This window comes from Myiozetetes cayanensis, unplaced genomic scaffold (genome assembly GCF_022539395.1).
Source record: "Myiozetetes cayanensis isolate MyiCay16 unplaced genomic scaffold, myiCay2020 scf41, whole genome shotgun sequence".
Classification (NCBI taxonomy): domain Eukaryota; kingdom Metazoa; phylum Chordata; class Aves; order Passeriformes; family Tyrannidae; genus Myiozetetes; species Myiozetetes cayanensis.
In genome coordinates this window covers 826,294-850,511 of record NW_026087643.1, presented here as the reverse complement: position 1 = coordinate 850,511, position 24,218 = coordinate 826,294, and the positions used below count along the sequence as shown (strand labels likewise).

General features: G+C 61.1%; 2 protein-coding genes across 2 annotated transcripts; both read left to right on the top strand.

Moving 5' to 3' along the window:
• Positions 1-523: 523 nt before the first annotated feature.
• NHLH1 (nescient helix-loop-helix 1) lies at positions 524-4,596 on the top strand. The gene is made up of 2 exons (XM_050330555.1): positions 524-1,197; positions 3,114-4,596. The coding sequence occupies exon 2, from the start codon at positions 3,399-3,401 to the stop codon at positions 3,789-3,791; it is 393 nt and encodes a 130-aa protein (XP_050186512.1). The 5' UTR covers positions 524-1,197; positions 3,114-3,398; the 3' UTR covers positions 3,792-4,596.
• A 10,436-nt stretch (positions 4,597-15,032) lies between these two features.
• On the top strand, positions 15,033-23,846 carry VANGL2 (VANGL planar cell polarity protein 2). The gene is made up of 8 exons (XM_050330592.1): positions 15,033-15,841; positions 17,064-17,326; positions 17,417-17,537; positions 18,953-19,560; positions 20,046-20,182; positions 20,315-20,450; positions 21,125-21,356; positions 21,879-23,846. Exons 2-8 carry the CDS (start codon positions 17,256-17,258, stop codon positions 22,137-22,139), a joined length of 1,566 nt encoding a protein of 521 aa, XP_050186549.1. The 5' UTR covers positions 15,033-15,841; positions 17,064-17,255; the 3' UTR covers positions 22,140-23,846.
• Positions 23,847-24,218: the final 372 nt, after the last annotated feature.

Sequence of the window (24,218 nt, the reverse complement as noted above, 5' to 3'; positions counted from 1 at the left end):
CTCCGCCTCGGCAAACTCCGGGACCATCTGCCGAGCCGTGCCAGGCGCTGGAGCCCACCCAGGTGTCCGTGCCCATCACCTGGGCTTCGCCTGCTGTGCGGGGCGGGCACCGGCCCCCGGCGATGGCAGGAGGGGGGCACAGGGAGAAGACAAAGGTGGGAGAGTCCAGCGAAGGCGTTGGGAGGTGGGGGAGGACTCCCAAAGGCGGTGGGGGTGAGGATGAAGCGCTGGGGATTTTCTCAAGGAGGAGTTTTGACGGGAGGATTCGAGCAGGGTGAGAGGCAGAGGCCGGGGTCGACCCCCAAAGGATCGTTATCTCCTGCTCCAAGTGTTTCAAAGCAAGTTTCTGTGTCCTCTGCGCTCCCCTTTCCTTCCCTTTCCCTCGGTTTCCTCACCAAACTTCACTCAGGTGGATTTTCAAGCAGGACCTGGTGGGCTGGCCATGGTCTGGGCACCCCCCCCCGGGCTCAGCCACCCCACAGCATCCTCAGGGAGCTCCACACGGACACACAGACACGGACACGCAGCCCCGTCACACCCCGCGGGGCTGCACACGGGTGGGATCACCCGGGAATGGTCCTTCTTCTCCCGGCGCCGCTCCTGCCTCCCCTGTCCACGTCCCGTCCCCTTCTCTCCATCCCCCTTTATGAAATATGCAGGGGGAACAGATGTCGCCTTCTCCCGGAGCACCCGCACCCTCCTCCCTCCCTCCTTCCCTCCCTCCCTCCCAGCCCAGCCCACCCCACCACCCCATCCACCCTCCCGGACCGCATCCAACCTCCACCTCCCTCGTGTCCCGGGGGGCTCCCACGTCCCGCACAGCCAATGACAGCCCCACTCCCGTCTTTAATATTGATGAGGGGGGAGCGGCCGAGCGGCCAATGAGACACTCGGGGTCGGGCCCGGCGGGCGAGGCCGGGCTGGATAAATAGGGGTTTGGGGAACATGCCCCCCTTGGAGGCTCCAAAGCCACATTCCTGCCCGAGCAGGGCCATGCCTGGGCCCCGAGGCTGCCGGGATTCTCCTTGATTCCTCCCCAGCCCAAATCCATCCCACGGAGCAGGGGAGAGACCCAGGGAAACTTTCTCCCTCCTCGATGGATGGATGAGCCAAGGGGTTCCTCCCTCCTTGGATTACTTGAGCTTCGTCCTGTGGGAAGAGGAGAGCTGGACCTCGGGAATGATCGTTGGATTGGGGGTAAGGGGGCTGTCCCGGGGGGTGGGTGGCTCTGGAATGGGAGGGGGATAGAGAGTTAAACTGCATAATCCATGTGGGAAGGTGGCTCTGGACTCCTGGGAAAGGGCTTGACCTGGGGGGGCCGGGTTTAGCATCCAAACCTTCTTGGCACTGGCACGGGAGGATTCAGAGCAGGGAAAAGGGAAAGGAACCTCCATCCAGGTGGCCTGAAAGCAGGTCCCAGACACACTTTGGGTGGCCTGGGAGTTTCTAAAAAAAAATTGTCTGGAAGATTGTCGGGAGTGGAAGGAAAAGGGTAAGAGGGGAGGTGGGAAGTGTTGTTACTGCCCCTCAGGGGTCTGAGCACTGGGGGGGCTTTGCTGAAGGCAGGACTGCAGCAAGTGTGGGTTAAAAAGAAGTTCTCACAGTAGGTGAATTTAGGAAGGTGGCAATTTGCAGCTTATCCAAAGGAAAGAGGGTGAAAGAACCACTTGGAGCACGAGTCTCCCACGCAGAGGAAAAGCTTGGGTAGGACTGGACTAACCCAGCGAAGGAGGAGCGGGAGAAGGAGTTTATTTGAGTCCAGCTGAGCTTCATGGGTCTGGTGTCTCCTGCCAACATCCTGAGCCCCCCAGGAGGGCCTTTTTTGGGTGTTTGATGCACCTTTGATTCCCTCCTGAGGATGCAGAGCCGGGGACAGCGACACATCCCACGGACTGTGCCCAGACTGGTGGTGATTCCCAGGCTGTCCCTGCTCCAGGTCACCCTCCCTGCCTGCCCACAGAGCTTCCAGGGTGGAGTGTCCTGCTCTTTCCTCAGTGCTGGTGTCCCAGGGATGGATTGGGTGCCCTGGGAGGCCGTGGTTTGTCTCCTTCCCTGCGCTGAAGGAATGGAGCCAGGGAGGCAGCGGAGCCGCCGCTCCAGGGGTGGAATTCCTGCTGGGGCATCTCATCTGCACCTGGATGGAACCTCCAGCAGCCAGATTGACCCTCTGGTTCAACACCTGGGTTTGCAGAGCAAGAGGAGAACAGGGTGTGTGGTGGGAGTGGGGTGGGAAGGGGGCAGTGAGGCAGCACAAGAAACCAAATTCCCAGCACCTCGGAGCAGCAGGGAGAGCGTTTAAGGAGAACATAAATGTGATCCTGGATGTCCAGATCCTGGCCATCCACAGCCCAGGAGGTGGGAAATATGTCTGTGTGTGTGCAAGAACCTGTGTGTTTGTGTCAGTGAGCAAAGACCCCACCAGACGTATTTTGGGGGTGCTCAGACAGTTCTGCACACGCTGATGGGCCTCCTCAGGCTTTTTTGGACATTGCTGCTGCAAACTCACCTCCTGCAAGTCTTTTCAAGCAGGGTAGGGACTATTTCTCCCCTGTCCCCTGTTGGGTTTGTTCCATTTCTGGGCTGTGGCTCAGCACAAGTTTCCCCCGAGAGAGGTCACGGCTCGTCCATCCCAAGTTTGTCCCCCCCCCTTCCCCTGCCCAGCGCAGGAAGATTCTCCCGCAGCAGGACCTGCCTTTCCCGACGTGCTGGAGGGGTCTGTGGGGGCACAGGGAAGGAGGAGGAGGAAGAGGAGGAGGGGGAAGCAGCGGCAGAATTCCCGGAGGGACGGAGTCTCTTCTTGGCCGCACCAAGCCGAGCAGCTGCGAAGGGTTCCATATGTCGGGGGTGGGATGGTGTGGCAGGATCCGTGACATACGGGCTCATTTAGTGCACAATGACCCCCCCTTCCCCGAGCCCCCTGCGGGCTGGTTTTCCCCTTCCCTCATCCACCACCTGCCATCCCCTCCGGAGAGCCGGGAGAAACGGCTCCCACTTTTTCCCGGAGCGCTCCCCGCTCGCTCCTTCTGCATCTCCCGTGCCCAGGGAGCCGTGGAATGAGACCCGACCCCTGGAATGAGACCCGACCCCCCCCTCCCCGTGTTTGTGTTTTCCAGAGCACCCGGGAGGAGTTCGGCTCTGACACCTGAGGGCTCGCAGCCCGCGGCGAGGAGGACACGCAGCGATTTATCTGCTTTTTATGCATCCCCCCGTCCTCCCCGCGCCGCTTGTTGCCAAAGTTGCCGCCCGGGGGAAAATGCCCAAATCCCCCTGCGGACGCGGTGTGTGATGATGATGACGAGGAGGAGGAGATTCCCCGGAGGGTCGCTGTGAGCCGCAGACCCCCCTTGGAGCCGTGACTCGCCCCGTTCCCCGCCACGTCCGCCCCTCCACTCGCGGAGATGATGCTCAACTCGGAGCAGACGGAGCTCGACCTTCCCCCGCCGCGCTCCGAGGCCGAATCCGCCTTCAGCGGCTGCGGGGGCAGCGCCGAGGACGCCGGAGGGGTCGGGCTGTGCCCCCCGGCCCGGGCGGTGGAGCCGGGAGAGCCCGTGAAGAAGGAGCTGCAGCACCTGAGCCGCGAGGAGCGGCGGCGCCGGCGCCGCGCCACGGCCAAGTACCGGACAGCCCACGCCACGCGCGAGAGGATCCGCGTGGAGGCTTTTAACATGGCCTTCGCCGAGCTGAGGAAGCTGCTGCCCACGCTGCCCCCCGACAAGAAGCTCTCCAAGATCGAGATCCTGCGCTTGGCCATCTGCTACATCTCCTACCTGAACCACGTGCTGGACGTCTGAGCGGCCCCGGCTCGCGTCTGTCTGTCTGTCTGTCTGTCCGTCCGTCCACGTGTCACATCTGCGACATCTGCAGCTGAAACACGTGCTGGGTGTCTGAGCCGCCCGGCTCGTGTCCATCTGTCCTGCCTGAACTTGTGCTGGGCTTCTGAGCCAAGAGCTCGAGTCCCTCTGTCCCTCCGCGACCTGACCCCCATGCCAGGCACCCAGAAGGCTGCGCTGTGTCCATCTGTCTGTCCACACCCCATATCCATCTGTCTTCCCGTCCTGCCCGAGCCCAGCTGGATGTTTGGCCCCTCAGATGTCCGTCTGTCCTGCTGGATCCGCTGCCTGGCCGTGTGTCCCCCCAACCTCTGCCCATCCTGCTGATGCTGATCCCACGTCCTGCTCTGCCCTGGCATCGTGTGGGCACCCAGAGCTCCCCACCAGGACCGTCCTCTCTGCTGGGGGAGCACAGCCCGAGGCACTCCCGGGGCTCCTTCCCTGCCTGTCCCGGCTCTCCCCACCCTAAAAAGATTCCCCCCACTCCAAAACGGAAGGGATGGACCTGGCCACGCTTTCCGTGGATTCCAGCGGCTGGGAGATGGAGCAGAGAGGCTGGAGCAGCACTGGGAGGTGGGGGGGTCTCCAAGGTATCCCCCTCTTGTGCCAGGCTGGAGGGGACACCCAGGGGTCATTCCGAGCCCCTCAGTGGCACATCCCCAAAATTCATCGTTCCACTCCCCAGATCCCCAAGTCCCCCTCACCCAGCGAGTGTGAACCCCCCCAACCCGACAGATGTGACCCCCAAGGCACCCAGAGCCCCCCACCACCCCCCACCGCAGCTCTTCATCCCTCCCCACTCTTCCTCTGCCTCCTGGTGAGAAGGACCTGAGGGGGGGTCACAACCTTGATAGGGGGTGGGGGTTCCATCCTTGGCTCCCCCAACCCCAAATCCCTTCCCCGGCACCATCAAAACCTCCCCCCTCCCCCCAGTCCTCCCAGTAGGGCACTGGTGTGGCCCCACCTCTCCCAGCGTGGGGTGAACTGCACTTTACCGGCGGCTGCGGGGCCGGAACAGCGGGAAGGAAGCAGGAATGGCCCCTTTTCTCCCAGTTTCCAGCAGCTTCCAGCAGCCAGGAATCTCCCCTGACCCCCCCAAAAACACGGAGCAGCACTTGGGGAAAAAGAAGGGAGAGGGAAGGGAAAGAGAACTCGTGTCAGGAGTGAATGTTTTGCCTTGTTTTGGGGGTGTTTGGTGGGTTTGAGAGTTAATTTTTGCACTGGCAGTGGCGAGAGCACAAAGCAGAGCCCCGGGAGGGGGGGCAGGATCCCAGGGGAATGGGATGGGGCTGCTCCTCCTCGACCTTCATCCCCAGATAGGCAGGGATCCGGATTTTGGGAGGCCAGAGGTGACACTGCTGCAATGTGGGGGTCAGTGAACTCCACCAGACCCCCAGAGCTGGAAAAAAAAATGTCCTGGGGCCACCTGGGACCCCCTTCCCGGGGTTTTGGCCCCACAGACCCCACCTGGGATTCCCGGGATTTCACATCTCCATCCCACCCCTCTCTGCCTCCAGTTCCCAGCACCACCTCTCTCCATACCTCATTTTTTCCCCCCTCCCCATGGAAGCAGGGAGAAGGTTCTCTACCTCTGTCTCACTTGTCAGTGAATGTTGGATCCCAGAGGGCTGGAGCAGCTGATTCCAGGGAGCTGGAGCAGCAGATCCCAAATCTGGCTCGCCCATCACCCCAGAGCAGAGCAGATGAGCCCACCCTTCCCCTGCACTCACCAGTCTCTGTGCCACGAGGATATTTATTGAATTAATTTATTGAAAAATGTTATTATTATTATTTATTATTATTATTATTTATTTGCTGTGTTGTTGTGCACTTTTGGGTAAAGGAAAAGGAGAGAAACAAGTGTAAAAAAATATCAAGATCACGTCGGGAACCCCCCAGGCCACCCTTGGATTCCCCGTGTTCGGCTGCTCGGACTGTGCAAGGATTTATTATTTATGACTTCACGAGGAAGGTGGGGAGGGGGAAACGAATTAAATCGCCAGCACAAGAGAGAGATCTTGAACTTGCAGTGCTCAGCTTCGCGTTTTCTGACCCTTTTGTTGCGTTTTGTTTTAATTTTCACCATCTCTGCTCGCTGCCGGGCTCGCTCTGAGGGATCGCGATGCGCCCTCCTGGCACTCCAAATCCTGCACCTTCGCCTTTCCCTGGGTGTGCCAGCCCCGTCGGAGCCCAGCTTGGCTTTGTCACCGCCGGCTGCGGTGACAGCAGAGGGGATGAGGACGCCCAGCCCACCCTCAGCATCTCCAAACCCCGACAAACCCCCCTCTCCCTGTGGTGTCTCCTGCAAACCGCTGGAATATCGGTGTGGACCCCGTGTCGCTTCTTCCCCCCCGCCCCATCCCGGTCGCCGGAGCTCCCCCCGGGCCGTTCCAGCTCCTTTGTCCGCGCCGGTCCCGCCCGTCCCCCGGGGCGAGGCTGCAGCTGCTTCCCGACCTGCTCCAAATTTCTTCCTCTAATCAATTGGCCTCGGCTGCGGCTCCGCTGCCAGAGGGAAACAACGACCAAGAAGGGAGGGAGAGGGGGGAGGGAGGGCGAGACAGCCCTGAAGGGGCAAACGAGGGCACGGGAGGGGACCTCGGCCCTCCTTTTTGTCCCAGCTCATGGATTTAGGAGCACGGGATGGTTTGGGGGAGAAGAGACCTTAAAGATCTTGTTCCAGTCGATGGCAGGGACACCTCCCACCAGCCCAAGTTGCTTCATCCTGGCCTTGGACACTTCCAGGGATCCAGGGGCAGCCACAGCTTCTCTGGGCAACCTGTGCCAGGCCCTCCTCACCCTCCCAGGTGTGGGGGGATTTCTTCCCAATATCCCACCTAAATTTCCCCTCTTTCATTCCCCCCACCTTGTCCATCACTCCAATTCCTGCTGATGGCATTGATGAAATGTTGATTTTCCCCTTGGGATGCTCCATGTCCCCAACCCCCTGCACCCAAACCCAGCTCTTCTCCCAACCCTTCCAGCTCCAACATCCCCATCCCAATCCCTGCAGTTCCAGGAGGGAATATTGGGGTCAGGGCAGCACCAGCTCCGTGGCAGTGACTCCCCAAACCTCTTTGGGGCCCGTTGTCCCCTCTGCCAGCCCTGGGCCCTGACATATGGTCCTCATTGTGCCTCTGACAATGGAAACACTTGGCACTAATTTGGATGCCAGACTCTGACAGATTATTTTTTTTTTTTGGGGGGTGGGGTGGTGTCCCTCAATGTGCTTTGTGCTCCAAAAAATGGCAGCTCAGCTTCTCCTCTGCCTCCCACGGTGTTTTCCTGCACACTTCCAGACTTCCCTTCTTCTCATCTCTCCATCCTGGGCTCTGTGGGATGCTGGTCCTGGAATTTGGTGCTTCCTGAGGGGGAAAATCCCTCCGGAAAAAGGGTCCTGGAGTTGCATTTCTGTGTCCCTGCCTGGGGATGACACACAGGGGATGGTTCTTGGCCTTTTTTCCACGTCCTTTCCTCTCCCTAAAAGGAGCAGCCGGGACAGGATGGGTTGGGAAGATGGAAGGACACCCCTCGTTTTGGCTCCTGACCCCCCTTCCACGTCCCTTCTTCCCCCTAAAAGGAGGCAGGATGGGATCCCCTGGGTTGGGAAGGGGGAAGGACACCCCTGGTTTCAGCACTGCCCCAGGCTGAACCGGGGGCCCTGCGTGTGTCCCCCCTTCCCCCTGGATGTCACGGTGTCACATCCCTGTCCCCCAGCCCGCCGGTGAGGCAGCAGTGCCATCTGCTGGGTCCCCACACGCTCAGCCCAGACCCCCTGTCACGGTCCCCACACCCCGGCTTGGGGACCCCCACCCCTGCCAGCCGTGCCCTGGGCAGGGGGAGGAGCCCCCTGTCCCCAGAGCGGGGTGAGGAGGGAGGGGACCGTCCCCGTAAATCACCAGGTGGAACAAAGCGGCCCTTCCAGATGGCCGGGAGGCTCCAGCAACCCCAGTTGGCCGGGAAGGAGCTCCCAGCGCCCATTAATCACTCCCGGGGCTGGAACGGGAGCGAGGGGACAGCCCGGGACAGCTGCTGGGGAGGAAGGGGGGGACAAGGAAGACCCACACCCCCAAACCGGGGATCGCAAGGACCCGAATTTGGCCACAGATCCTGCGACCCCAAAGTTACACCCCAAGGCTGCTCCAGGGATTGAGCCCATCGGGCCACGCGAAAAGGTGGGGAGGGGGGCGGGATTGGCCCTGCCCAATCGCCCCCAGACCCACCGCTCCCCGCCCCAGAATTCCCGCCCCCCTCTGTCCCCGCCCCATCGTCCTCCGCCCCACAATCCCCCGCCCCATAATCTCCACCCCAGAAACCCCGCCCCGTCGCCCCCGCCCCATAATCCCACCCCACTGCCCCCGCCCCATCGTTCCCCGCCCCTGCCCCTCTCCCCCGCCCTTCCCCTTCCCCTCTCCCCCTCCTCATCGCCCCCTCCCCAAAATCCCCGCCCTCTCTTCCCCCCTTCCCATTCACACCAAACAACCCATTTAAATCCGGCCAATGGGAACGCTCCGGGCCGGCAGCGCCGCACGCCATTGGTCAGAATCGGCGAGGGGGCGGGGCCTGGCCGTTCCCAGCCCCGCTCATTGAGAGAATGGCGCGGCTGTTCCGGCCACGGGACGCGCTCCGCCGCGCTCCCCACGCGTGGGACCGTCCCGACCCTCCCTCCCCTCCCATCTCCTCCCCTCCCCACCGCCCAGGGCCTTGTGGAGAGGCTGGTTGTGCGTGGAGGGGCTCCCTTGGATTGGGAATGCTTCTGTCTGGAGTAAAAGCGGGGGTGCTGTGCCTCCTTCTGTGTGTGTGTGACTCCCACGAGTGACAGCTCCTTCCCACGAGCCCTGCCGGGCGAGGGGATGATGCTGCTCCAAACACCGGGTCCCCCGTGAAGCCCCCACCACCACTACGGCTCCCTGTTCTCCAGTCCCTCCCTGCAAAGGGGTGGTCTCCAGGTGTGTGTGTGTCCCCACCTCATCCCTCCTTGCTCCCTCTGCATCCCAAGGGAGCAGCTGGGAGGGGAAGGGCGCAGGGGGGTCTTCCAGGCCATCCCACCCAACCCGCTGATGCTGGAGCAGAGAGAGGGTCGGGGCTGATCCCCCCTCCCCGGCACCGGGAAGCTGCCACTTGCGTGACCACGATGACCCCACCCCGAGGGGCTTGGCCGGACCCTCCCCTGAGCACCCCGACCCCCAGGGGCAACGCTGGACCCTCACCCCGGGACCTGAACCCCGTTTTCATGGGTGGGGAGCACCCGATGGAGTTCACAGCCACGTCCTTCACCCCCACCCCAAAACAGCCTGGCCTGGCACAAAGGTGGGAGCAGGTGGGCTGTGCCCCCCCCGAGCTGAGACCCCTTTGATGGGGGGTCTTTGCCAGGGCACAGCTTTCCCCTTCCCACCCTCAGAGAGGGACGTGGGCTTTGCGTGACTCCCCCCGAGTGGGGGAGACCCAAGGGGGGCTCAACCCTCAGCCCCACCCACCCACTCACCCCCACTCCAAGAAACGGGGACCCCCAGGCCCAGGGCACCCCCAGGGCATCCTCACCCCAAATGCCTCTGCTGTGGGTTGAGGGCCGGGGAAGCAGGTGGGACCCCGGGGCAGGTGCAGAGGGTGGGACCCCGCGGGGCGGGGATCCCCCCACCCCCCATCCCGCAGCAGGATGGTGGGGAGGAAACCGGGGGGCGTCTGCGTGTCCTCCCCCACGCCAGACAATGGCCCCGGAGGGGCGCCGGGAGCGCGGAGCGCAGACAATGGGCGGGCGCGGGGAGCGGCCGGGAACGGGGTGGGGGCTCCGGGAGCGGCGGGGCTGGAGGGGGGCGCTCCGCTGGGGATCAGGGTTTCCTCCGCCTCCTCCTCCTCCTCTTCCCTCCTCCTCCTCCTCCTCCTCCGCCGCCGCCGCCGCAGGAGCCCAGGATTTCGGTGCGGGGGGGACGCGCACAAAGGTGCGGCGGCGATGGTGAGTGCAGGGGGCACCGGGGGGACACCGAGGGGACCCCGCCGTGCGGGGCAGGGAGGTGGGGAGAGCGGGGCCGGGCTCGGGGCCGGGCTCGGCGCGTCCCTGCGGGAAGGGCCCCAGGAGCCGGGGACTTTCCTGGCCCGGCGGCTGCTCGGGGAGCCCCGCGCCCGGGCTGGAGCCCCGGGGGTCGTGCCGGGGGGTGGGGGGGACACTGATGGTGCCCGGGTGCTCCCCGCTCCCGGGGAACCTCCCCGGTGGGCGATGCGGAGGGAATCGGGACCCCCCCCTCCTCCCCCGGGACCCGCCGGCTGCACGGGGCGCGATGCCACGGTACCCACCCGGTGGCCTCCGAGCCCTTTGTGCCCTGCACGGCTGACTTTGTGCCCACCCCTGCCCGTCACCCCTGCGCGGGGGGCACCTGCGGGGTGTCCCCTCCGTGTCCCCCCCGCCACCTGCCCGGTACCAGGGCGGGGTGGCAGCGCCCGAGGATGGCGAGGGGAGAAGCTCGGCTGCTCCTGCCAGGGCTGGGGGTCCCGCGGGGCAGGGTCTGCTCGTTCCTCTCCCCCCCTCCCCGGCTCTGCCAGCGCCCCCACCTGCTCCCGGCACAGACCCGGCCGGATCCTGAGCCGGTTTATCTTGGTCCCGTCCTGGCAGAGCCCGGAGCCAACAGGGAGTTCCCTTCTCCTCTCCACACCACCAAGTCGGGCCCTGCCGCTCTGTCTGGGGATTTATTTTTTTCCTTGGGAGAGGGCGTAGAAGAGGATCTTTTTTTGCCCCCCAGGCCTCGGTGTAATAACCCGGGTGGAGGTTAAAAAAAAAAAAAAAAAGAAAAAAAAAAAGGAGAAGAAGAATTAAATATTATCTTCACGGAGCCTCTGGGGACGGCTGGTGCTTAATCACAGCAATTTGGGATTGTGCTGGGACCGAGCTGGGCTCCGAGGCAGCCTGAGTCAGATGTGATCCCTGGGTTTCTCCCGTGTATTCCCAGTGTCTTTGTGCTGGGGGGGGTGGGGGGGAAAGCTCGGGATGAGACCGGATGATTTAATTAGCAGACGAGCCGCTGATGGCTCCTTGCCTGGCTGGTGGACCGTGGGGTGGCTGGTTTAGGGGTGAGGGTCACCGTGTCCCACGGGCAGCCCCCATTGTGGGAACGGGGCTTGGGGGGCATCCCCCCCCCGTGCTCCGTCTGGGCTCCCTTCAGCCTTTGGAATGATCCAATGTGGTTCCTTGTTTTCACCAGCTCGCAGACAATGGGGCCGGAGGGGGGGCTGGGAAGGGGGGGAGCCCATCTCCCGGCGTCTGGGCAGCGCTGGAGCAGCCCCAGGTCTCGGGGCTGGCTTAATTTTGGATTTCAGTTGTGGGTTTTTTTGCCGAGGGTGGGTGGCAGATGCTTTATGGCTTTATTGTCCGGCCGGGGATCCTTGGGAAGGGGCCTCGGAGGAAAGCAGGGACCATCCCTGCCCTTCCCAGGCTGTTCCCGGAGCCAAAACCGGACCCCACGGAGGGATTTCAGCCCTGGCACCTCCAGGAGTGCTGGTGGGTGAACACACACTCCCCTTGCTCCTCGGTCCTGGATAGATCCCGTCTCTGCTGCTTTTCCAGGATCCAAGACACGGATAAATCCTGCTGCCTGGCAGGGTTTAGGAGGGTTATCAGGCACCTGGAGCTGCTGGAGCAGAGCTGTGATGGATCTAAAAGCACAGCCCCTTGGTGCTCTGGGGGTCCTTTTGGGGTAGGAATGGGCCTTTTGGGATGTCACTCGGAGAGACAGAGTTTGGGAGGCTGCTCTTGGAGAATGGGTGGAATTCCAAGGCCATGGATTTCCAGGAGCGCAGCCCCTGGTGCCTCCTCGGCTCATCCTGCCTGAGCATCCCGTGGTGCCACTTGGGGACTCCTCCCTGTGCACCCTCCTGTGTCCTGGCGTGCTCCAGAAGGTTTGTCCCTTGGTGGAAGTGCCACTCGGTGTGGTGGGAGCAGGAGGGGGCAAGGGACGGTGGGATTTGGATCCCGGGGAAACGCTGCTGCTCGTCTCCATGGAGACCCCCCCCACTAGGAGAGCTTGGGATGAGGTGGATGGAGGATTCAGGGATGTGGGGCGTGGGCTGAGCCCTCTGGCAGGCGTGGAGCTCTGGGAAGGGAGGCGTGGATCAGGTGGGATCAGGGTAGGATCCCTGCTGTAGGATCCATTAGTGCAGGATCCATTGGTGTAGGATCCCTGCTGTAGGATCCATTAGTGTAGAATCCCTGCTGTAGAATCCATTGGTGTAGGATCCATTGGTGTAGGATCCATTGGTGTAGGATCCATTGGTGTAGGATCCCTTGGTGTAGGATCCATTGGTGTAGGATCCATTGGTGTAGGATCCATTAGTGTAGAATCCATTAGTGTGGGATCCATTGGTGTAGGATCCATTGGTGTAGGATCCATTGGTGCAGGATCCATTGGTGCAGGATCCCTTGGCTGTAGGATCCATTGGTGTAGGATCCATTGGTGTAGGATCCATTGGTGCAGGATCCATTAGTGTAGGATCCATTGGTGTAGGATCCCTACTGTAGGATCCATTGGTGTAGGATCCCTCAGTGTAGGATCCCTCAGTATAGGATCCCTTGGTGTAGGATCCCTCAGTGTAGGATCCCTCGGTGTAGGATCCCTCGGAGTCGGATCCCTCAGCGCACACCTTGCCTTGCAAACACCCTTCCCCCTTTTTATCCCGCCCCATTCCCAAGCAAATCCTTTCCTTTTGTCCCTCTCCTCTCTCCCTGTGGTTGCAGATCCCCCAGCGCTCCCGGACACTCTGCAGGATCCAAACTCCAGGAGCGAGGCCGGGCTTTGTCCCGCCGTGGGAATTCCCGGCCGGAGGAGCCGCGGTGGGGGCCGGAGCGCTCCGGGGATTGGTCCCTTCCCAGGGGGATATTGTAACAATCCCGAGTGACCCTAATTAAAGGTGGCACTTTGGAAGGGATATTAAACCTGCTGCCTCCAAGCTGACGCTGAGCAAGTGGAGGAGCAGAATGAGACCCCCGGAGAGGGAGGGAGGGGGGGTTTGGATTGAACCACTCGGCCTTTCCCGCGTCCCTCTGAAGCGCCAACGGACCAAAATGCTGGAAGTTTGTGGATTCCTCCTTTTCCAGGGGCAGGAAGGGCCCTCCCAGTTTGGTGTTGGGGGGACTCAGGCATGGGAAGCAGCCTCAGGGTTGAGGGACCTGCTGTGAGCTCCCAGAGCAGCTTCAGCTGCCAGGGGTGGATACAGCCAAGGAAAAGGAAGGAAAATTGGGATTTGTGCTTCTGGAGGGGTGAATGAGAGGGGAGGGAAGTGATTTGCCTTGGAGGCCTCTCCCTGATTCCTTGTTGGGTACTTGAAGGCTTGGATAGACGTGGCAGGGGGGGGATCTGTTTTGACCCCACAGCTCCTCCCTGAAGAGCCCATCTCCCCACTCATCCAAACAGGAGCTCCCACGGGGCTTTTCCTCGCCAGCCCCAGAATCCCTGAGGTTGCAAAAGGCCTCCAGGGTCACCAGGTCACCACCAGGAGCCTCAGCTGCAACTCCTGCCCCTCCACGGGGACCCTGGGGGGGGTCATCCCGGGCACCCCCGAGGAGCGATGGCCGTGGCGGTGATGCCAAAACCGGCCTGGGAACGGGAGCACCTCCCAGGCCCAGGGGCTGCTGACAGGGGACAAGCAGCACAATTTGCTTGCTTGGCTACACCAACACGCCCTGTTGCCTCCACACAATGGGCACCTTCCCCCGGGGAAGCTCCCGAGGACTCGGAGTGGGGGACGGAGCTGTGGCTGCTTCCCGGACGGTGGGGACGTTGGGGACAGTGGGGACAGCGGGAGGTGGGTGCCCCAAAGAGCAACGAGTTGTGTGGGTGGAACCTCAGGAATGTTGGTGGTTTTTCTTCGTGGAAAAGGTTGTCAGGCATTGGAAGGGAAGAAGGGACAGGAGGAGGGGGAACAGCCTCAAGATGCTCCAGAGGAGAGTCAGGTTGGACATGAGGAGGAATTTCTTGCTGGAAAGGGAGGTGAGGACTTGGCAGGGGCTGCCCAGGGAAGGGGGGGAGTCCCCACCCCTGGAGGTGCCCAAGGAAGGACTGGACGTGTCACTGGGTTGGTGACAAGGTGGGGATGGGGCAGCACAGGGTGGACTGGACTGAACTGGACTGGGTGGTCTCAGAGGGCTTTTCCAACCTCAAGGATTGTGGGATTCTGTCTAGGAGGAGAACACCTGCCCAGATGTGTTTAGTGAATTGTCCTGGAGTTGCAGATGCTGGGAAAGAGCACTGAGGGTGTAAATGGCAGCGGGCACTCCCTGCTGCCTTCCCAAACCCTCTTGGCCAGGAGAATTGCTCAGCCACCGGATTCTCCCTCTGCCCTTTGCTCCAAGAGGGTTTTTCTCCGGGAAGCCTCACGTCCAGCTCCCAGTGCCGAGGGGAAACAGGGATGGCAGGAGAGGATTTCCCTCAGGATTCGCTCTGGAGCCGTTGGAAAAATCAGCTTTTTCATCTCCAAACGCTTGGATCTATTTTTTATTTATTTTTTTTTTCCCTTTGGGAACATTTGAATACAAAAGCTGGTTGGTGTTTGAGGTTCAGGACTCCAAAGGCAGCGCAGAGACGGCGGCAGCGGCTTTTCCCGAGCTTTGAACCAGCCCCATCCTGAGAAAAAAAAAAAACATCCAGTCTGGACTTGAAGAGTCAGGAGATGGAAAAAAGAAAAAAAAAATCCTCTCCTCCCCCCTGGGGAGAGCTCGTTCTGACGGTTCCTAATCACCTCACCATTCAAAATGTGAATTTTCCTCCTTGTTTGCATCTGGCTCCGGCTCCCAGCCCTCGGGAAGGCGAAGCTGCTTCTCCTGGAGACCAGGAATCCATTCCCAGCCTCTCCACCTGAGTGCCCTGTGCTGCTGAACCGGCTTTTCCCCCCTGCTCTGCGGGGCAAACCATCTTTTTTTAACCAGGAGGACGAGGGAGCTGCTGTTTCCAGCGACAGGACGGCTGCTTGAATTCCAAATTATCCTTGGAAAACTGCTGGGATGGGGGTGATTCCCCCTGCAAGCCTCTGGGGAGGAAGTTGGGCCGTTTTGGTGCAGGAAGGACAGACGGCCTGCGTTGTCTGGAGTGTGGAAATCCATGGATCACGCCGGAGAAAACCATCCCACACCAGTGGGAAAACTCAGGGAAAGCCCCTCAAAGCCTCTCCCTGCAGCCTGTGGAACGTCACCAGCTTGGGAAGGATGGGCCAGGCTCACCCAGCTCCTCACTCGCTCCCTGTGGGAATCAGTGCCTGGATCTCCCTTGGAATGGATCAACCTCCATCCCCCCCCACCTCTGGATTTGCCTCGGGGACCTGGATAGCCCCAGGGTCCCCCTACACCAACAGCACAGCCAGGGGGGCACCCCTGGATTGGAGGGGGAATTCTGGTGTGGTTGAAGTGTGTTGGCCTAGGGGTGTTAAATCCCTGGGCCGTTGGGATATCTGGAAAATCCCGGAGTTCATTTGGCTGCTGGCTCAGGGTGCCGATGCCTGGCTTGTCCTGAGGTCCCCCCACCAGCAGCACAGCCACGGGGACCCCTGGGTGACACGGGGGCTGCTGCCCACGGGATTGTGGTGCCTGAGGGGCCTTAAATCCTGTGGGATGTTTGGAAACCCCCAAATTTAACCAGGCTGCTCGGCCTGGGAGGTGACACTGGGCAGTTTTGGGGGGGGGAGTGTGGGGAGTCCATCCCACCCTCACATCCCTCCCCTGCCCTTCCCAGCTACCCCCCCCCAGGAGCCAAAACCCAGCAGGGTGATATTCCCGGCGGGAAATTCGGGTGTTCCTTGCCCTGATTTCCTTCTCTCTTGCTCTCCCCTCACCCCTCCAGCTCCACTGCGACCCCCCGGCGCTGCCGCCCGTCCTTTGAGCTGCCCCCACCCACCCCTTTTCATGCCCACCCCTCCTCGGGTGCCCACCAGCTGGATGCCGACCCCTCCGGAGGCTCAGGATGCTCCGAGTGCCTCGGTGAGCAGCGGGACGGGGGTGCAGCCACCGCCTCGCCCGGACCCCCCGCGCTGCCCCTCGGGTGAGTGAGAGACCCCATTCCCCCCCCCACCGCCACCACCCCCAGTATCAGCCTCTTACTGGTGTTACTGGGCCGGAGTGGGGCCGGAGCTGGGTGGAGGCAGCTCCAGGCATTGTTCCCGGCAGAAACCCGATCCCTGCCCGCAAACAAAGCCCAGGAAAGGGTTGGGGTGAGGGGGGGCACAGGGGGGTCTTTTCTCTCCTGGCCCCCTTCCCCCAGCGCTCGCTGGGAATGCCGGGACGAGCTCCCGGCGCTGTTCCCATCTCCCAGACAACGCTGGAAGGGGGGGGTGGTGGTGGTTGTGGTGGCAGGGGGTGGCTTTTGTTTCCATAGTGATAAATGTGGGAGCATCCAGCATCTGGGACAAAAGAATCCTCCCCTCCGACCCCCCCCACCTCCTTTTTGCCTCCTTGACCCCGGCTCCCACTCCTGGAGGCCTCAGAAAAGAGGCCAAAAGACATTTGGGGGGTTGCTCGGTGGAAATGGCATTTCCCTGGAAACCTGGGAATTGTTCCCAAACACAGCCAGGGACCAAACCACCACGAGGGGTTTGGGGGGCTGGGGGTGACCCCCCCTGGGCACCTCAGGGGGATGGCAGGAGGATTTGCAGGATGCTCCAACGGGATCCAATATTTCTGGGTTGGATCATGCAGCTCCGGGTATTCAAAGTGTCCAAATTCCCTCCCTAGAGCCCCCCCAGTGCCAAACCCACAGCAGGGCACTTTGGGGGTCCCCAGAATCACAAGGATGAGCTGGAGTGGGACCCCAGGAGACCTCCAGGTCCTGCTGCATCCCAGTGAATCCCTGATCCCGGACACGGCCTGGGCTCTCCTGGGTGTGGGATCCTGGAGCAGGGAACGTGTCCGGGCAGAGCTCCCCTCGCCCAGCCGGGCCTGGAACCTCGTCTGCACCCAATTATTCACCCCCTTCCTTTGGGCCCCCACCCCAGGCATTGTCTTGGCAGTTGAATTAATGATGGTGGTATTAATTAAGGTGTAAATCCCAGCGGTTGATTGGGGGGAAGGGCGGCCGTGCCGGCCCCAGCCCGGGCTCAGGATAAACCTGAAAATGCCCCAAATGACCCCAAATCCCTTTTCCTGCTGATGTCCCGCCCCTGATGCTGCTGGAGCTGCAGGGGGTGGGTGGTGGGTGACCCTTCACTGGAATATTCCCTGTGGGAATACCGGGATGCCACAGCTGAGCCTTCCCTTGGTCCCTGCAGGTGGGCGAGTCGTTTTCTCCTGAGAAAGAGCCCAACCAGGTGATCAAAATAGAGACCCTCAAGGTGACAGTCGACTTCTTGAAGGTGCCCCTGGGCCTGAAGAAGCCCCCCCTGAAGGAGGCCCTGGCCGCCGTCCCGGGGCCGGGGAGATCCAAACCCCTGGAGCGGCACAAGCCCCGGCGCTCCGACAACATGGACAATGAGTCGCAGTACTCGGGATATTCCTACAAATCCGGGCATTCCCGCAGCTCCCGCAAGCACAGGTGAGGGCTCCAGGGGTCCCCTCTGGCCTCCAGTGGGTGCTGCCACCCCGCTGTGCCCACCCTGCTCCCTTCTCTTTCCCCCCCCCCCAGGGACCGGCGGGACCGGCATCGCTCCAAAAGCCGCGACGGGAGCCGGGGGGACAAATCCGTGACCATCCAAGCGCCGGGAGAGCCCTTGCTGGACAACGAGTCGACACGGGGGGACGAGAGGGTGAGTCGGGGGATTGGCACCTCAGTGCCGCCCCTGGGGCACTGCCAAAGGGTGGGAGCCGCTGGCAGGAGCTCCAGACGCTCCCGGTGCTTCCCGGCGGAGCGGTCGAGCCGGTTGGGCCGGGCCCGGGCTCTCCGGGGGTAAATGGAAGGAGCAGCCGGCTCCGACAAAGTTGTCGCAGCGCTCCGGGGCTGGAAAACACCCGCAGGGGATCCAATCCTTAGGGATCCGCTCCCCCCACCAAGGGATTTAGCTCGCCCTGGAGCGCCCGGCGGGATCGCGGAGGAGGAGGAGGAGGAGGAGGAGGAGGCTCCGTGTTGTGCCTCTCCCCGGCCCACAGAGGTCCCCCGTGCCCTCCACGGGTGCTGGAATTCCTCCGGACTCCACGGAGCCTGATCCTGGGCTTTCATCCTCTCCCAGCCGCCCACGCCGGCGGCTCCGGCTCTTTTCATCTTCCCTCTCCCAGGAGCCGGCGCCGGCTGAGGCTGAGCCTGCCCTGTCCAGCCGTGGCATCGAGGGCTCTGCTGGGGATGGGCTGGGGCACAAACTGGGTCCCCTCCCACCCCCCAAACCCTCTGCTTCTGGAAAGCCTCAGGATGAGGCTTTGGTTTAATCTGAAATAGAATTCACAGAATTCCGGAGTGGGATTGGGTTAGGAGGAAACTTTAGGCTCATCCAGTCCCACCAGGGGAACACCTTCCACTAGCCCAGGTTGCTCCAATCCCTGTCCAGCCTGGCCTTGGACACTTCCAGGGATAGGGAAACCACAACTTCTCCGGACAACATTTTCCAGCGCCTCCCCACCCTCGTAGGGAGGAATTTCCTGGCTTTCCTGAAGAAATTCATGGGAAAAACCTACATTATGATTTTTAGGGAGGCCCAAGTGCTGCAAACCGGGGTGTGAAGGGCTGAGGGAGGGGACAGACCCAGGGACAGACGTGTGGGAAGGAATCAAACAGGAACGGGGTTGTTTCGGCCCTGCTGTGGCTGCAGGAGGAGGAGGAGCAGGAGGTTCTGAGGGGTAGGAGGAGACCTGTTGGGATCCCAGGGACTCCTTCCTGGGTGTGTTGGGACAGGAACTGGGCATGTTCCTTCTGGCCCCACCAATGAGGGGGTTTGCCTGCCAGCAGGAGACTTCCCACTTCCAGAGTCGCTCTCGCCGGTGCCGGAGTGCGGAAAGGAGCCCCCACAGGAGGGGTTTTCCAGAGGGTCCCGCCCCAATCTCTGCCTCGGCCCGGGGTTCCACCACCCAAATGGGGGTGATGGTGCCCGGCAGCGCTCTGGGCGATGAGGTGTGGCGGGTGGGATTGGAAATGTGGGGTGGGGTGGGGGTGGAGGGGTGGGTCTGGGTGAGGGCAACACCCCACAGGGGCCCGTGTAACCCTCCCCCTACGCACCCTCCCACCCCCCCCCAGGATGACAACTGGGGCGAGACCACCACGGTGGTGACGGGGACGTCGGAGCACAGCATCTCCCACGATGACATCACCCGCATCACCAAGGACATGGAGGACAGCGCCCACCTGGACTGCTCCCGCCACCTGGGCGTGGCGCTGGCCGGGGCGCTGGCGCTGCTGGCCTTCCTCACGCCCCTCGCCTTCATGCTCCTGCCCCAGCTGCTGTGGCGGGAGGAGCTGGAGCCCTGCGGGACGCCCTGCGAGGGGCTCTTCATCTCCGTGGCCTTCAAACTCCTCATCCTCCTGCTGGGCAGCTGGGCCCTGTTCTTCCGGCGCCCCAAAGCCTTCTTCCCGCGCGTCTTCGTCTTCCGGGCGCTTCTCATGGTGCTGGTCTTCCTGCTGGTGGTGTCCTACTGGCTCTTCTACGGCGTCAGGATCCTGGACTCGCGGGACCGCAACTACCAGGGCGTGGTGCAGTACGCCGTGTCGCTGGTGGACGCCCTGCTCTTCGTGCACTACCTGGCCGTGGTGCTGCTGGAGCTGCGCCAGCTCCAGCCCCAGTTCACCCTCAAGGCCGTGCGCTCGGCCGACGGCGCCAGCCGATTCTACAACGTCGGCCACCTCAGGTGTGGAGTGGGGTTTTTGAAGGGGCGGGTTTGCGTGTTGATCGTGGGAAAGGGTGGTCGGGCCTCGGGAGGGGCTGCCCGGGGAGGTGGGGGAGTCCCCACGCCTGGAGGTGTCCAAGGTTGGGGTGCTGAGCGCTCTGGAGGGACAAGGTGGGGATGGGGCACAGGGTGGGCTTGATGACCTTGGAGGGTTTTTTTTTCCAGCCTTAACGGTTTTCTGTGAATCGATGGAATCCTGGAATGGTTTGGGCTGGAAGGACCTTAAGAGTTGTCTCATTCCCACTCCTGCCACGGGCAGGGATGCCTTCCACTAGTCCAGGTTGCTCCAAGCTGGCCTTGGGCACTTCCAGGAACGAGGCAACCACAGCTTCTCAGGACAACCTGCTCATCCATCCCTCCCTCCCTCTCCTCCTGCCCCTCCGTGTGTCCCCCTCTCCCCACACGCTCCTGACTCTCATTCCATGCCCGGCCCTGTCTCCCTGCAGCATCCAACGAGCGGCCGTGTGGATCCTGGAGAACTACTACCACGATTTCCCGGTCTACAACCCCGCCCTCCTCAACCTGCCAAAATCCGTCCTGTCCAAGAAAATGTCCGGCTTTAAGGTCTATTCCCTCGGCGAGGGTGAGCTCCTCTTCCCCCTTCCACCTTCTCCTCTTGTTCTCTCCTTCCCCTCCCGCTCCTTGGCTCCGGAGAGCGCCGGGCAACCCCTGGGCCTGCCCAGCCCTTGTCCAACCTCCCCGTTGTTGCCTGCAGAGAACTCCACCAACAACTCCACGGGGCAGTCCCGCGCCGTCATCGCTGCGGCCGCGCGGCGCCGCGACAACAGCCACAACGAGTACTACTACGAGGAGGCCGAGCACGAGCGCCGGGTGCGCAAACGCCGCGCCAGGTACGGGCTCGGCGCCCGGAGCGGGGCCCGCGGACGGGTTCTCGTGGAGGGTTCCTTCGGGAACTGCTCCAGCTCTGTGTTCCATGGGGTCAGTCCTTCAGGAACTGCTCCAAGTCCATGTTCCATGGGGTCAGTCCTTCAGGAACTGCTCCAGCTCCATGTTCTGTGGGGTCAGTCCTTCAGGAACTGCTCCAACTCTGTATTCCATGGGGTCAGTCCTTCAGGAACTGCTCTATCTCCTTATTCTGTGGGGTCAGTGCTTCAGGAACTGCTCTATCTCCTTATTCTGTGGGGTCAGTCCTTTGGGAACTGCTCCAAGCTCCATGTTCTGTGGGGTCAGTCCTTCAGGAACTGCTCCATCTCTGTATTCTGTGGGATCAGTCCTTCAGGAACTGCTCCATCTCTGTATTCCATGGGGTCAGTCCTTCGGGAACCTCTCCAACATGGGTCCCTCATAGCCTCATAAATTCTACCATTAGACCTGCTCCCCTGTGGGCTCCTCTCCCTACAAGTCACCACTTCCAGTCCATCCATGGTGGCGTGGAGGGAGCTCCCACAAAGCTGTTTTGGGCTGGAATTTGGGCCCTGTCCGCAGAGGGGCAGTGAGAGGCTCCCCCCAAACGCAGGGTTCTCTTGTCCCACCCTATCCACATCCATGGCTCTCGTCCCCACAGGCTGGTGGTGGCGGTGGAAGAAGCTTTCACCCACATCAAGAGGCTGCAGGAGGAGGACCAGAAGAACCCACGGGAGATCATGGACCCCCGGGAGGCTGCCCAGGCCATCTTCGCCTCCATGGCCCGGGCCATGCAGAAGTACCTGAGGACCACCAAGCAGCAGCCCTACCACACCATGGAGAGCATCCTGCAGCACCTGGAGTTCTGCATCACCCACGACATGACGCCCAAGGTGCGTGGGGCGGGGCAGGTCCACAGCTTTGCTCGAGCACAAGGACTTGGGTGGGGGTTTTTTTCCCCATGTGGGAGGGCAAGAGAGGGGGAACAAGGACAGGAGGTTGTAAAAGTGGGAACAAGGGACAGGAGGAAAAGTCCTCAAGCTGTGCCAGGGGAGGGGCAGGTTGGCCATGAGGAGGAATTCCCTCCTGGAAAGGGTGGTCAGGAGGTTTGGAGTCCCCACCCCTGGAGGTGTCCAAGGACGTGGCACAGAGTGCTCTGGGCTGGGGGCCAAGATGAGGATGGGGCACAGGGATAGCCTGGACGATCCTGGAGGTCTTTTCCCACCTCAGCAATCCCAGGATCCAGGCAGGACAAGCAGTTGTGCCCCCCCCCATGGGAACCACCCATGCTGGGATGTTTTTCCAGCAGGACCTGCCGAGCTGCTCGAGGCTGCAAACAAAAACCAACCAACCAGGGCTGAGCCACGGGAAGGTGAAATTCCCCGTGACATCCCCGTGTCCCTTCCCTCCCCAAGGCGTTCCTGGAGCGGTACCTGACGGCCGGGCCCACCATCCAGTACCACAAGGACCGCTGGCTGGCCAAGCAGTGGACGCTGGTCAGCGAGGAGCCGGTGACCAACGGCCTGAAGGACGGCGTGGTCTTCGTGCTGAAGCGCCAGGACTTCAGCCTGGTGGTGAGCACCAAGAAGATCCCCTTCTTCAAGCTCTCCGAGGAGTTCGTGGACCCCAAGTCGCACAAGTTCATCATGAGGCTGCAGTCGGAGACCTCCGTGTGAGCTGAGCAGGGGGTGTGGAGAGGGGGGTGTGGCTGGGAGACCCTCCCTGCTCCCCTCCATCCACGCCAGGGCTCGTGGAGGTCACCTTGGAGGGGCTCACCGAGGACTTTGGTGGTCCAGGACCCAAAGGACCTTGGGCAGAACTCCAGGAAGCGGCTCCGGCGCCAACCCAGGCTCGGGGTCACCCGCCCTCCACCTCATCACGGCCCCCCTTGGGGTGGGCTGAGCCCTTCCTCCTTCTCCTCCTCCTCCTCCTCCTCATCCTCCCTGAAACCCAGGGCCTTGTAGCATCTCCCCAGCACGGCCAGGAAGGGGTGACGGTGACCCGGTGGCCACAACTCAAGGGCTAATCCCAAACCTTCTTCACCAGCGTCTCGGAGCAACCGCCGGGTCCCACCAGGATCTTCTGCTCTTGCTCCCGTTTTCCTCCTGTCCTGGCTGGCTCTGGCCTTAAACCACTTCAAGCCCGGCCTTTGGGGCTGGATTTTTTTTAATCCTAGAGATTTTTTTTTGGGGGAGGGGAGGGAGGGAAAGGGGGAGAGTATTTTGCGAACACCTCCACATTCCATGGCTGCTATGAAAAACCTTCCCCCGGCGTTCCAGGACACTCCGGGCTGGAGGAGCCTTCCTCCTCGCCTCTGCTGATGGGTTTTTTAGCAAAAACGAGTGGAAATCTGATTTTTTGTTGTTTTTTTCCAGTGAAGCAGGAGGTTGGTTTGGGTGTTTTCACAGCAGGGGGTTGGTTTTTGGTGTTTTCACGTGGGTTCTGCTGCTCTCCACGTTCCTGCTTCCAGCAGCACCTCCGTGGGGCTTCCCGGTGCACTTGGAGCTGGAATTGGAGGCAAAGCAGCTTCAAACATCTCCTGGGGTCCAAGTCCTGGATCTGCAAACCCGAGAGGCTCCTGGGAAGGGGTCAACAAGGTCCTTCATTACCGTCCCTACGTGATTCCCACAGAATTATTCCCGTCGGGACGTGACAAAATTTGCCTCCTCCTGCTTTCTGTCAAGGTTCTCAAATACCTCATGGATTTATTTTCACTCTTTCACGTTTTCCCACCAGATCCCACGTCCAGCCACGCCACGGGGGGGTCCTGTGGGGCACCCGTGGGAGTGGGGGGCTGGTCCTGGTAGGGTTGATTTGCTCATGGAGGTGCTGATTTCATTCCGAGGAGGCTCGGCTTGGGTTGGATTTGGGGTTGGTTTTATCCTAAGCACTAAAAAGGTGGGAATTTGAGGGGGGGGGAGGTGGGAAGAGAGGGGAGGGGCTTTCCCTGGTGCTGGAGGGGTCCAACCCCACCCAAGCTCTCGCTGCTCGGGGCTGGCCTTCCCGAATTCCAGGAAATCTCCATTTTGGGGGAATTTTTAACCCCTCCTGCTGCTCCCCTCGTCTTCAGCCTCATGAGGCTGAAGGACCCAATTCCAATTCCACCCCCCTAGCAGGGGCCCATTTTTGGGGTGTTTTACTACAAAAAGAAAGATTTCAGCAGTCAAGTAGAAGGGTCAGCCAGGGAGGGAGGGGATTTTTCCACTTGTGAGTTTAAGAAGAAGAAGAAGAAGAAGAAGAAGAAAAGCCTTTTTTTGTTGTTTTTTTTGGGTCCCTTCTTGGGGTTGGTTCGATTCTCTTTTCAGCAGAGCCCAGACCTTGTGCATGCGTGTAGAAAGTTGTAAAATGTAAAATTGTTTTTTAATATATATAAAAAGCTCGGGGTTTTTGTTTTGTTTTGTTTTGTTTTGTTTTTATTTACAGTTTGCAGTGGGTCGGAATGTTCCGGCAGTGGTAGAAACAAGTTTTGGTTGGTGTTTGTTTGTTTGGCTTTTTATTTTTGTTTTTTTTTTCATAGAGGGACTAAAATTGTACAATTTTTTTTTTTTTTGTAATAAAATAAACCCGTTTTGACTTTTTTTCCTTTTTTTTTTTTTTTTTTTTTTGCCTACGCCTTGGGGGTTTTTTAGGGAGGGCAAAGCCCTGAATCATCAGGACCCACCCACTTGGGTGTTCCCTTTGGCTTTAGCACCTCCCCTTTCCCCCACCACGCCTCGTGGGTGGGTGGGGAATATTTTCACGCTCCCCACCATCAC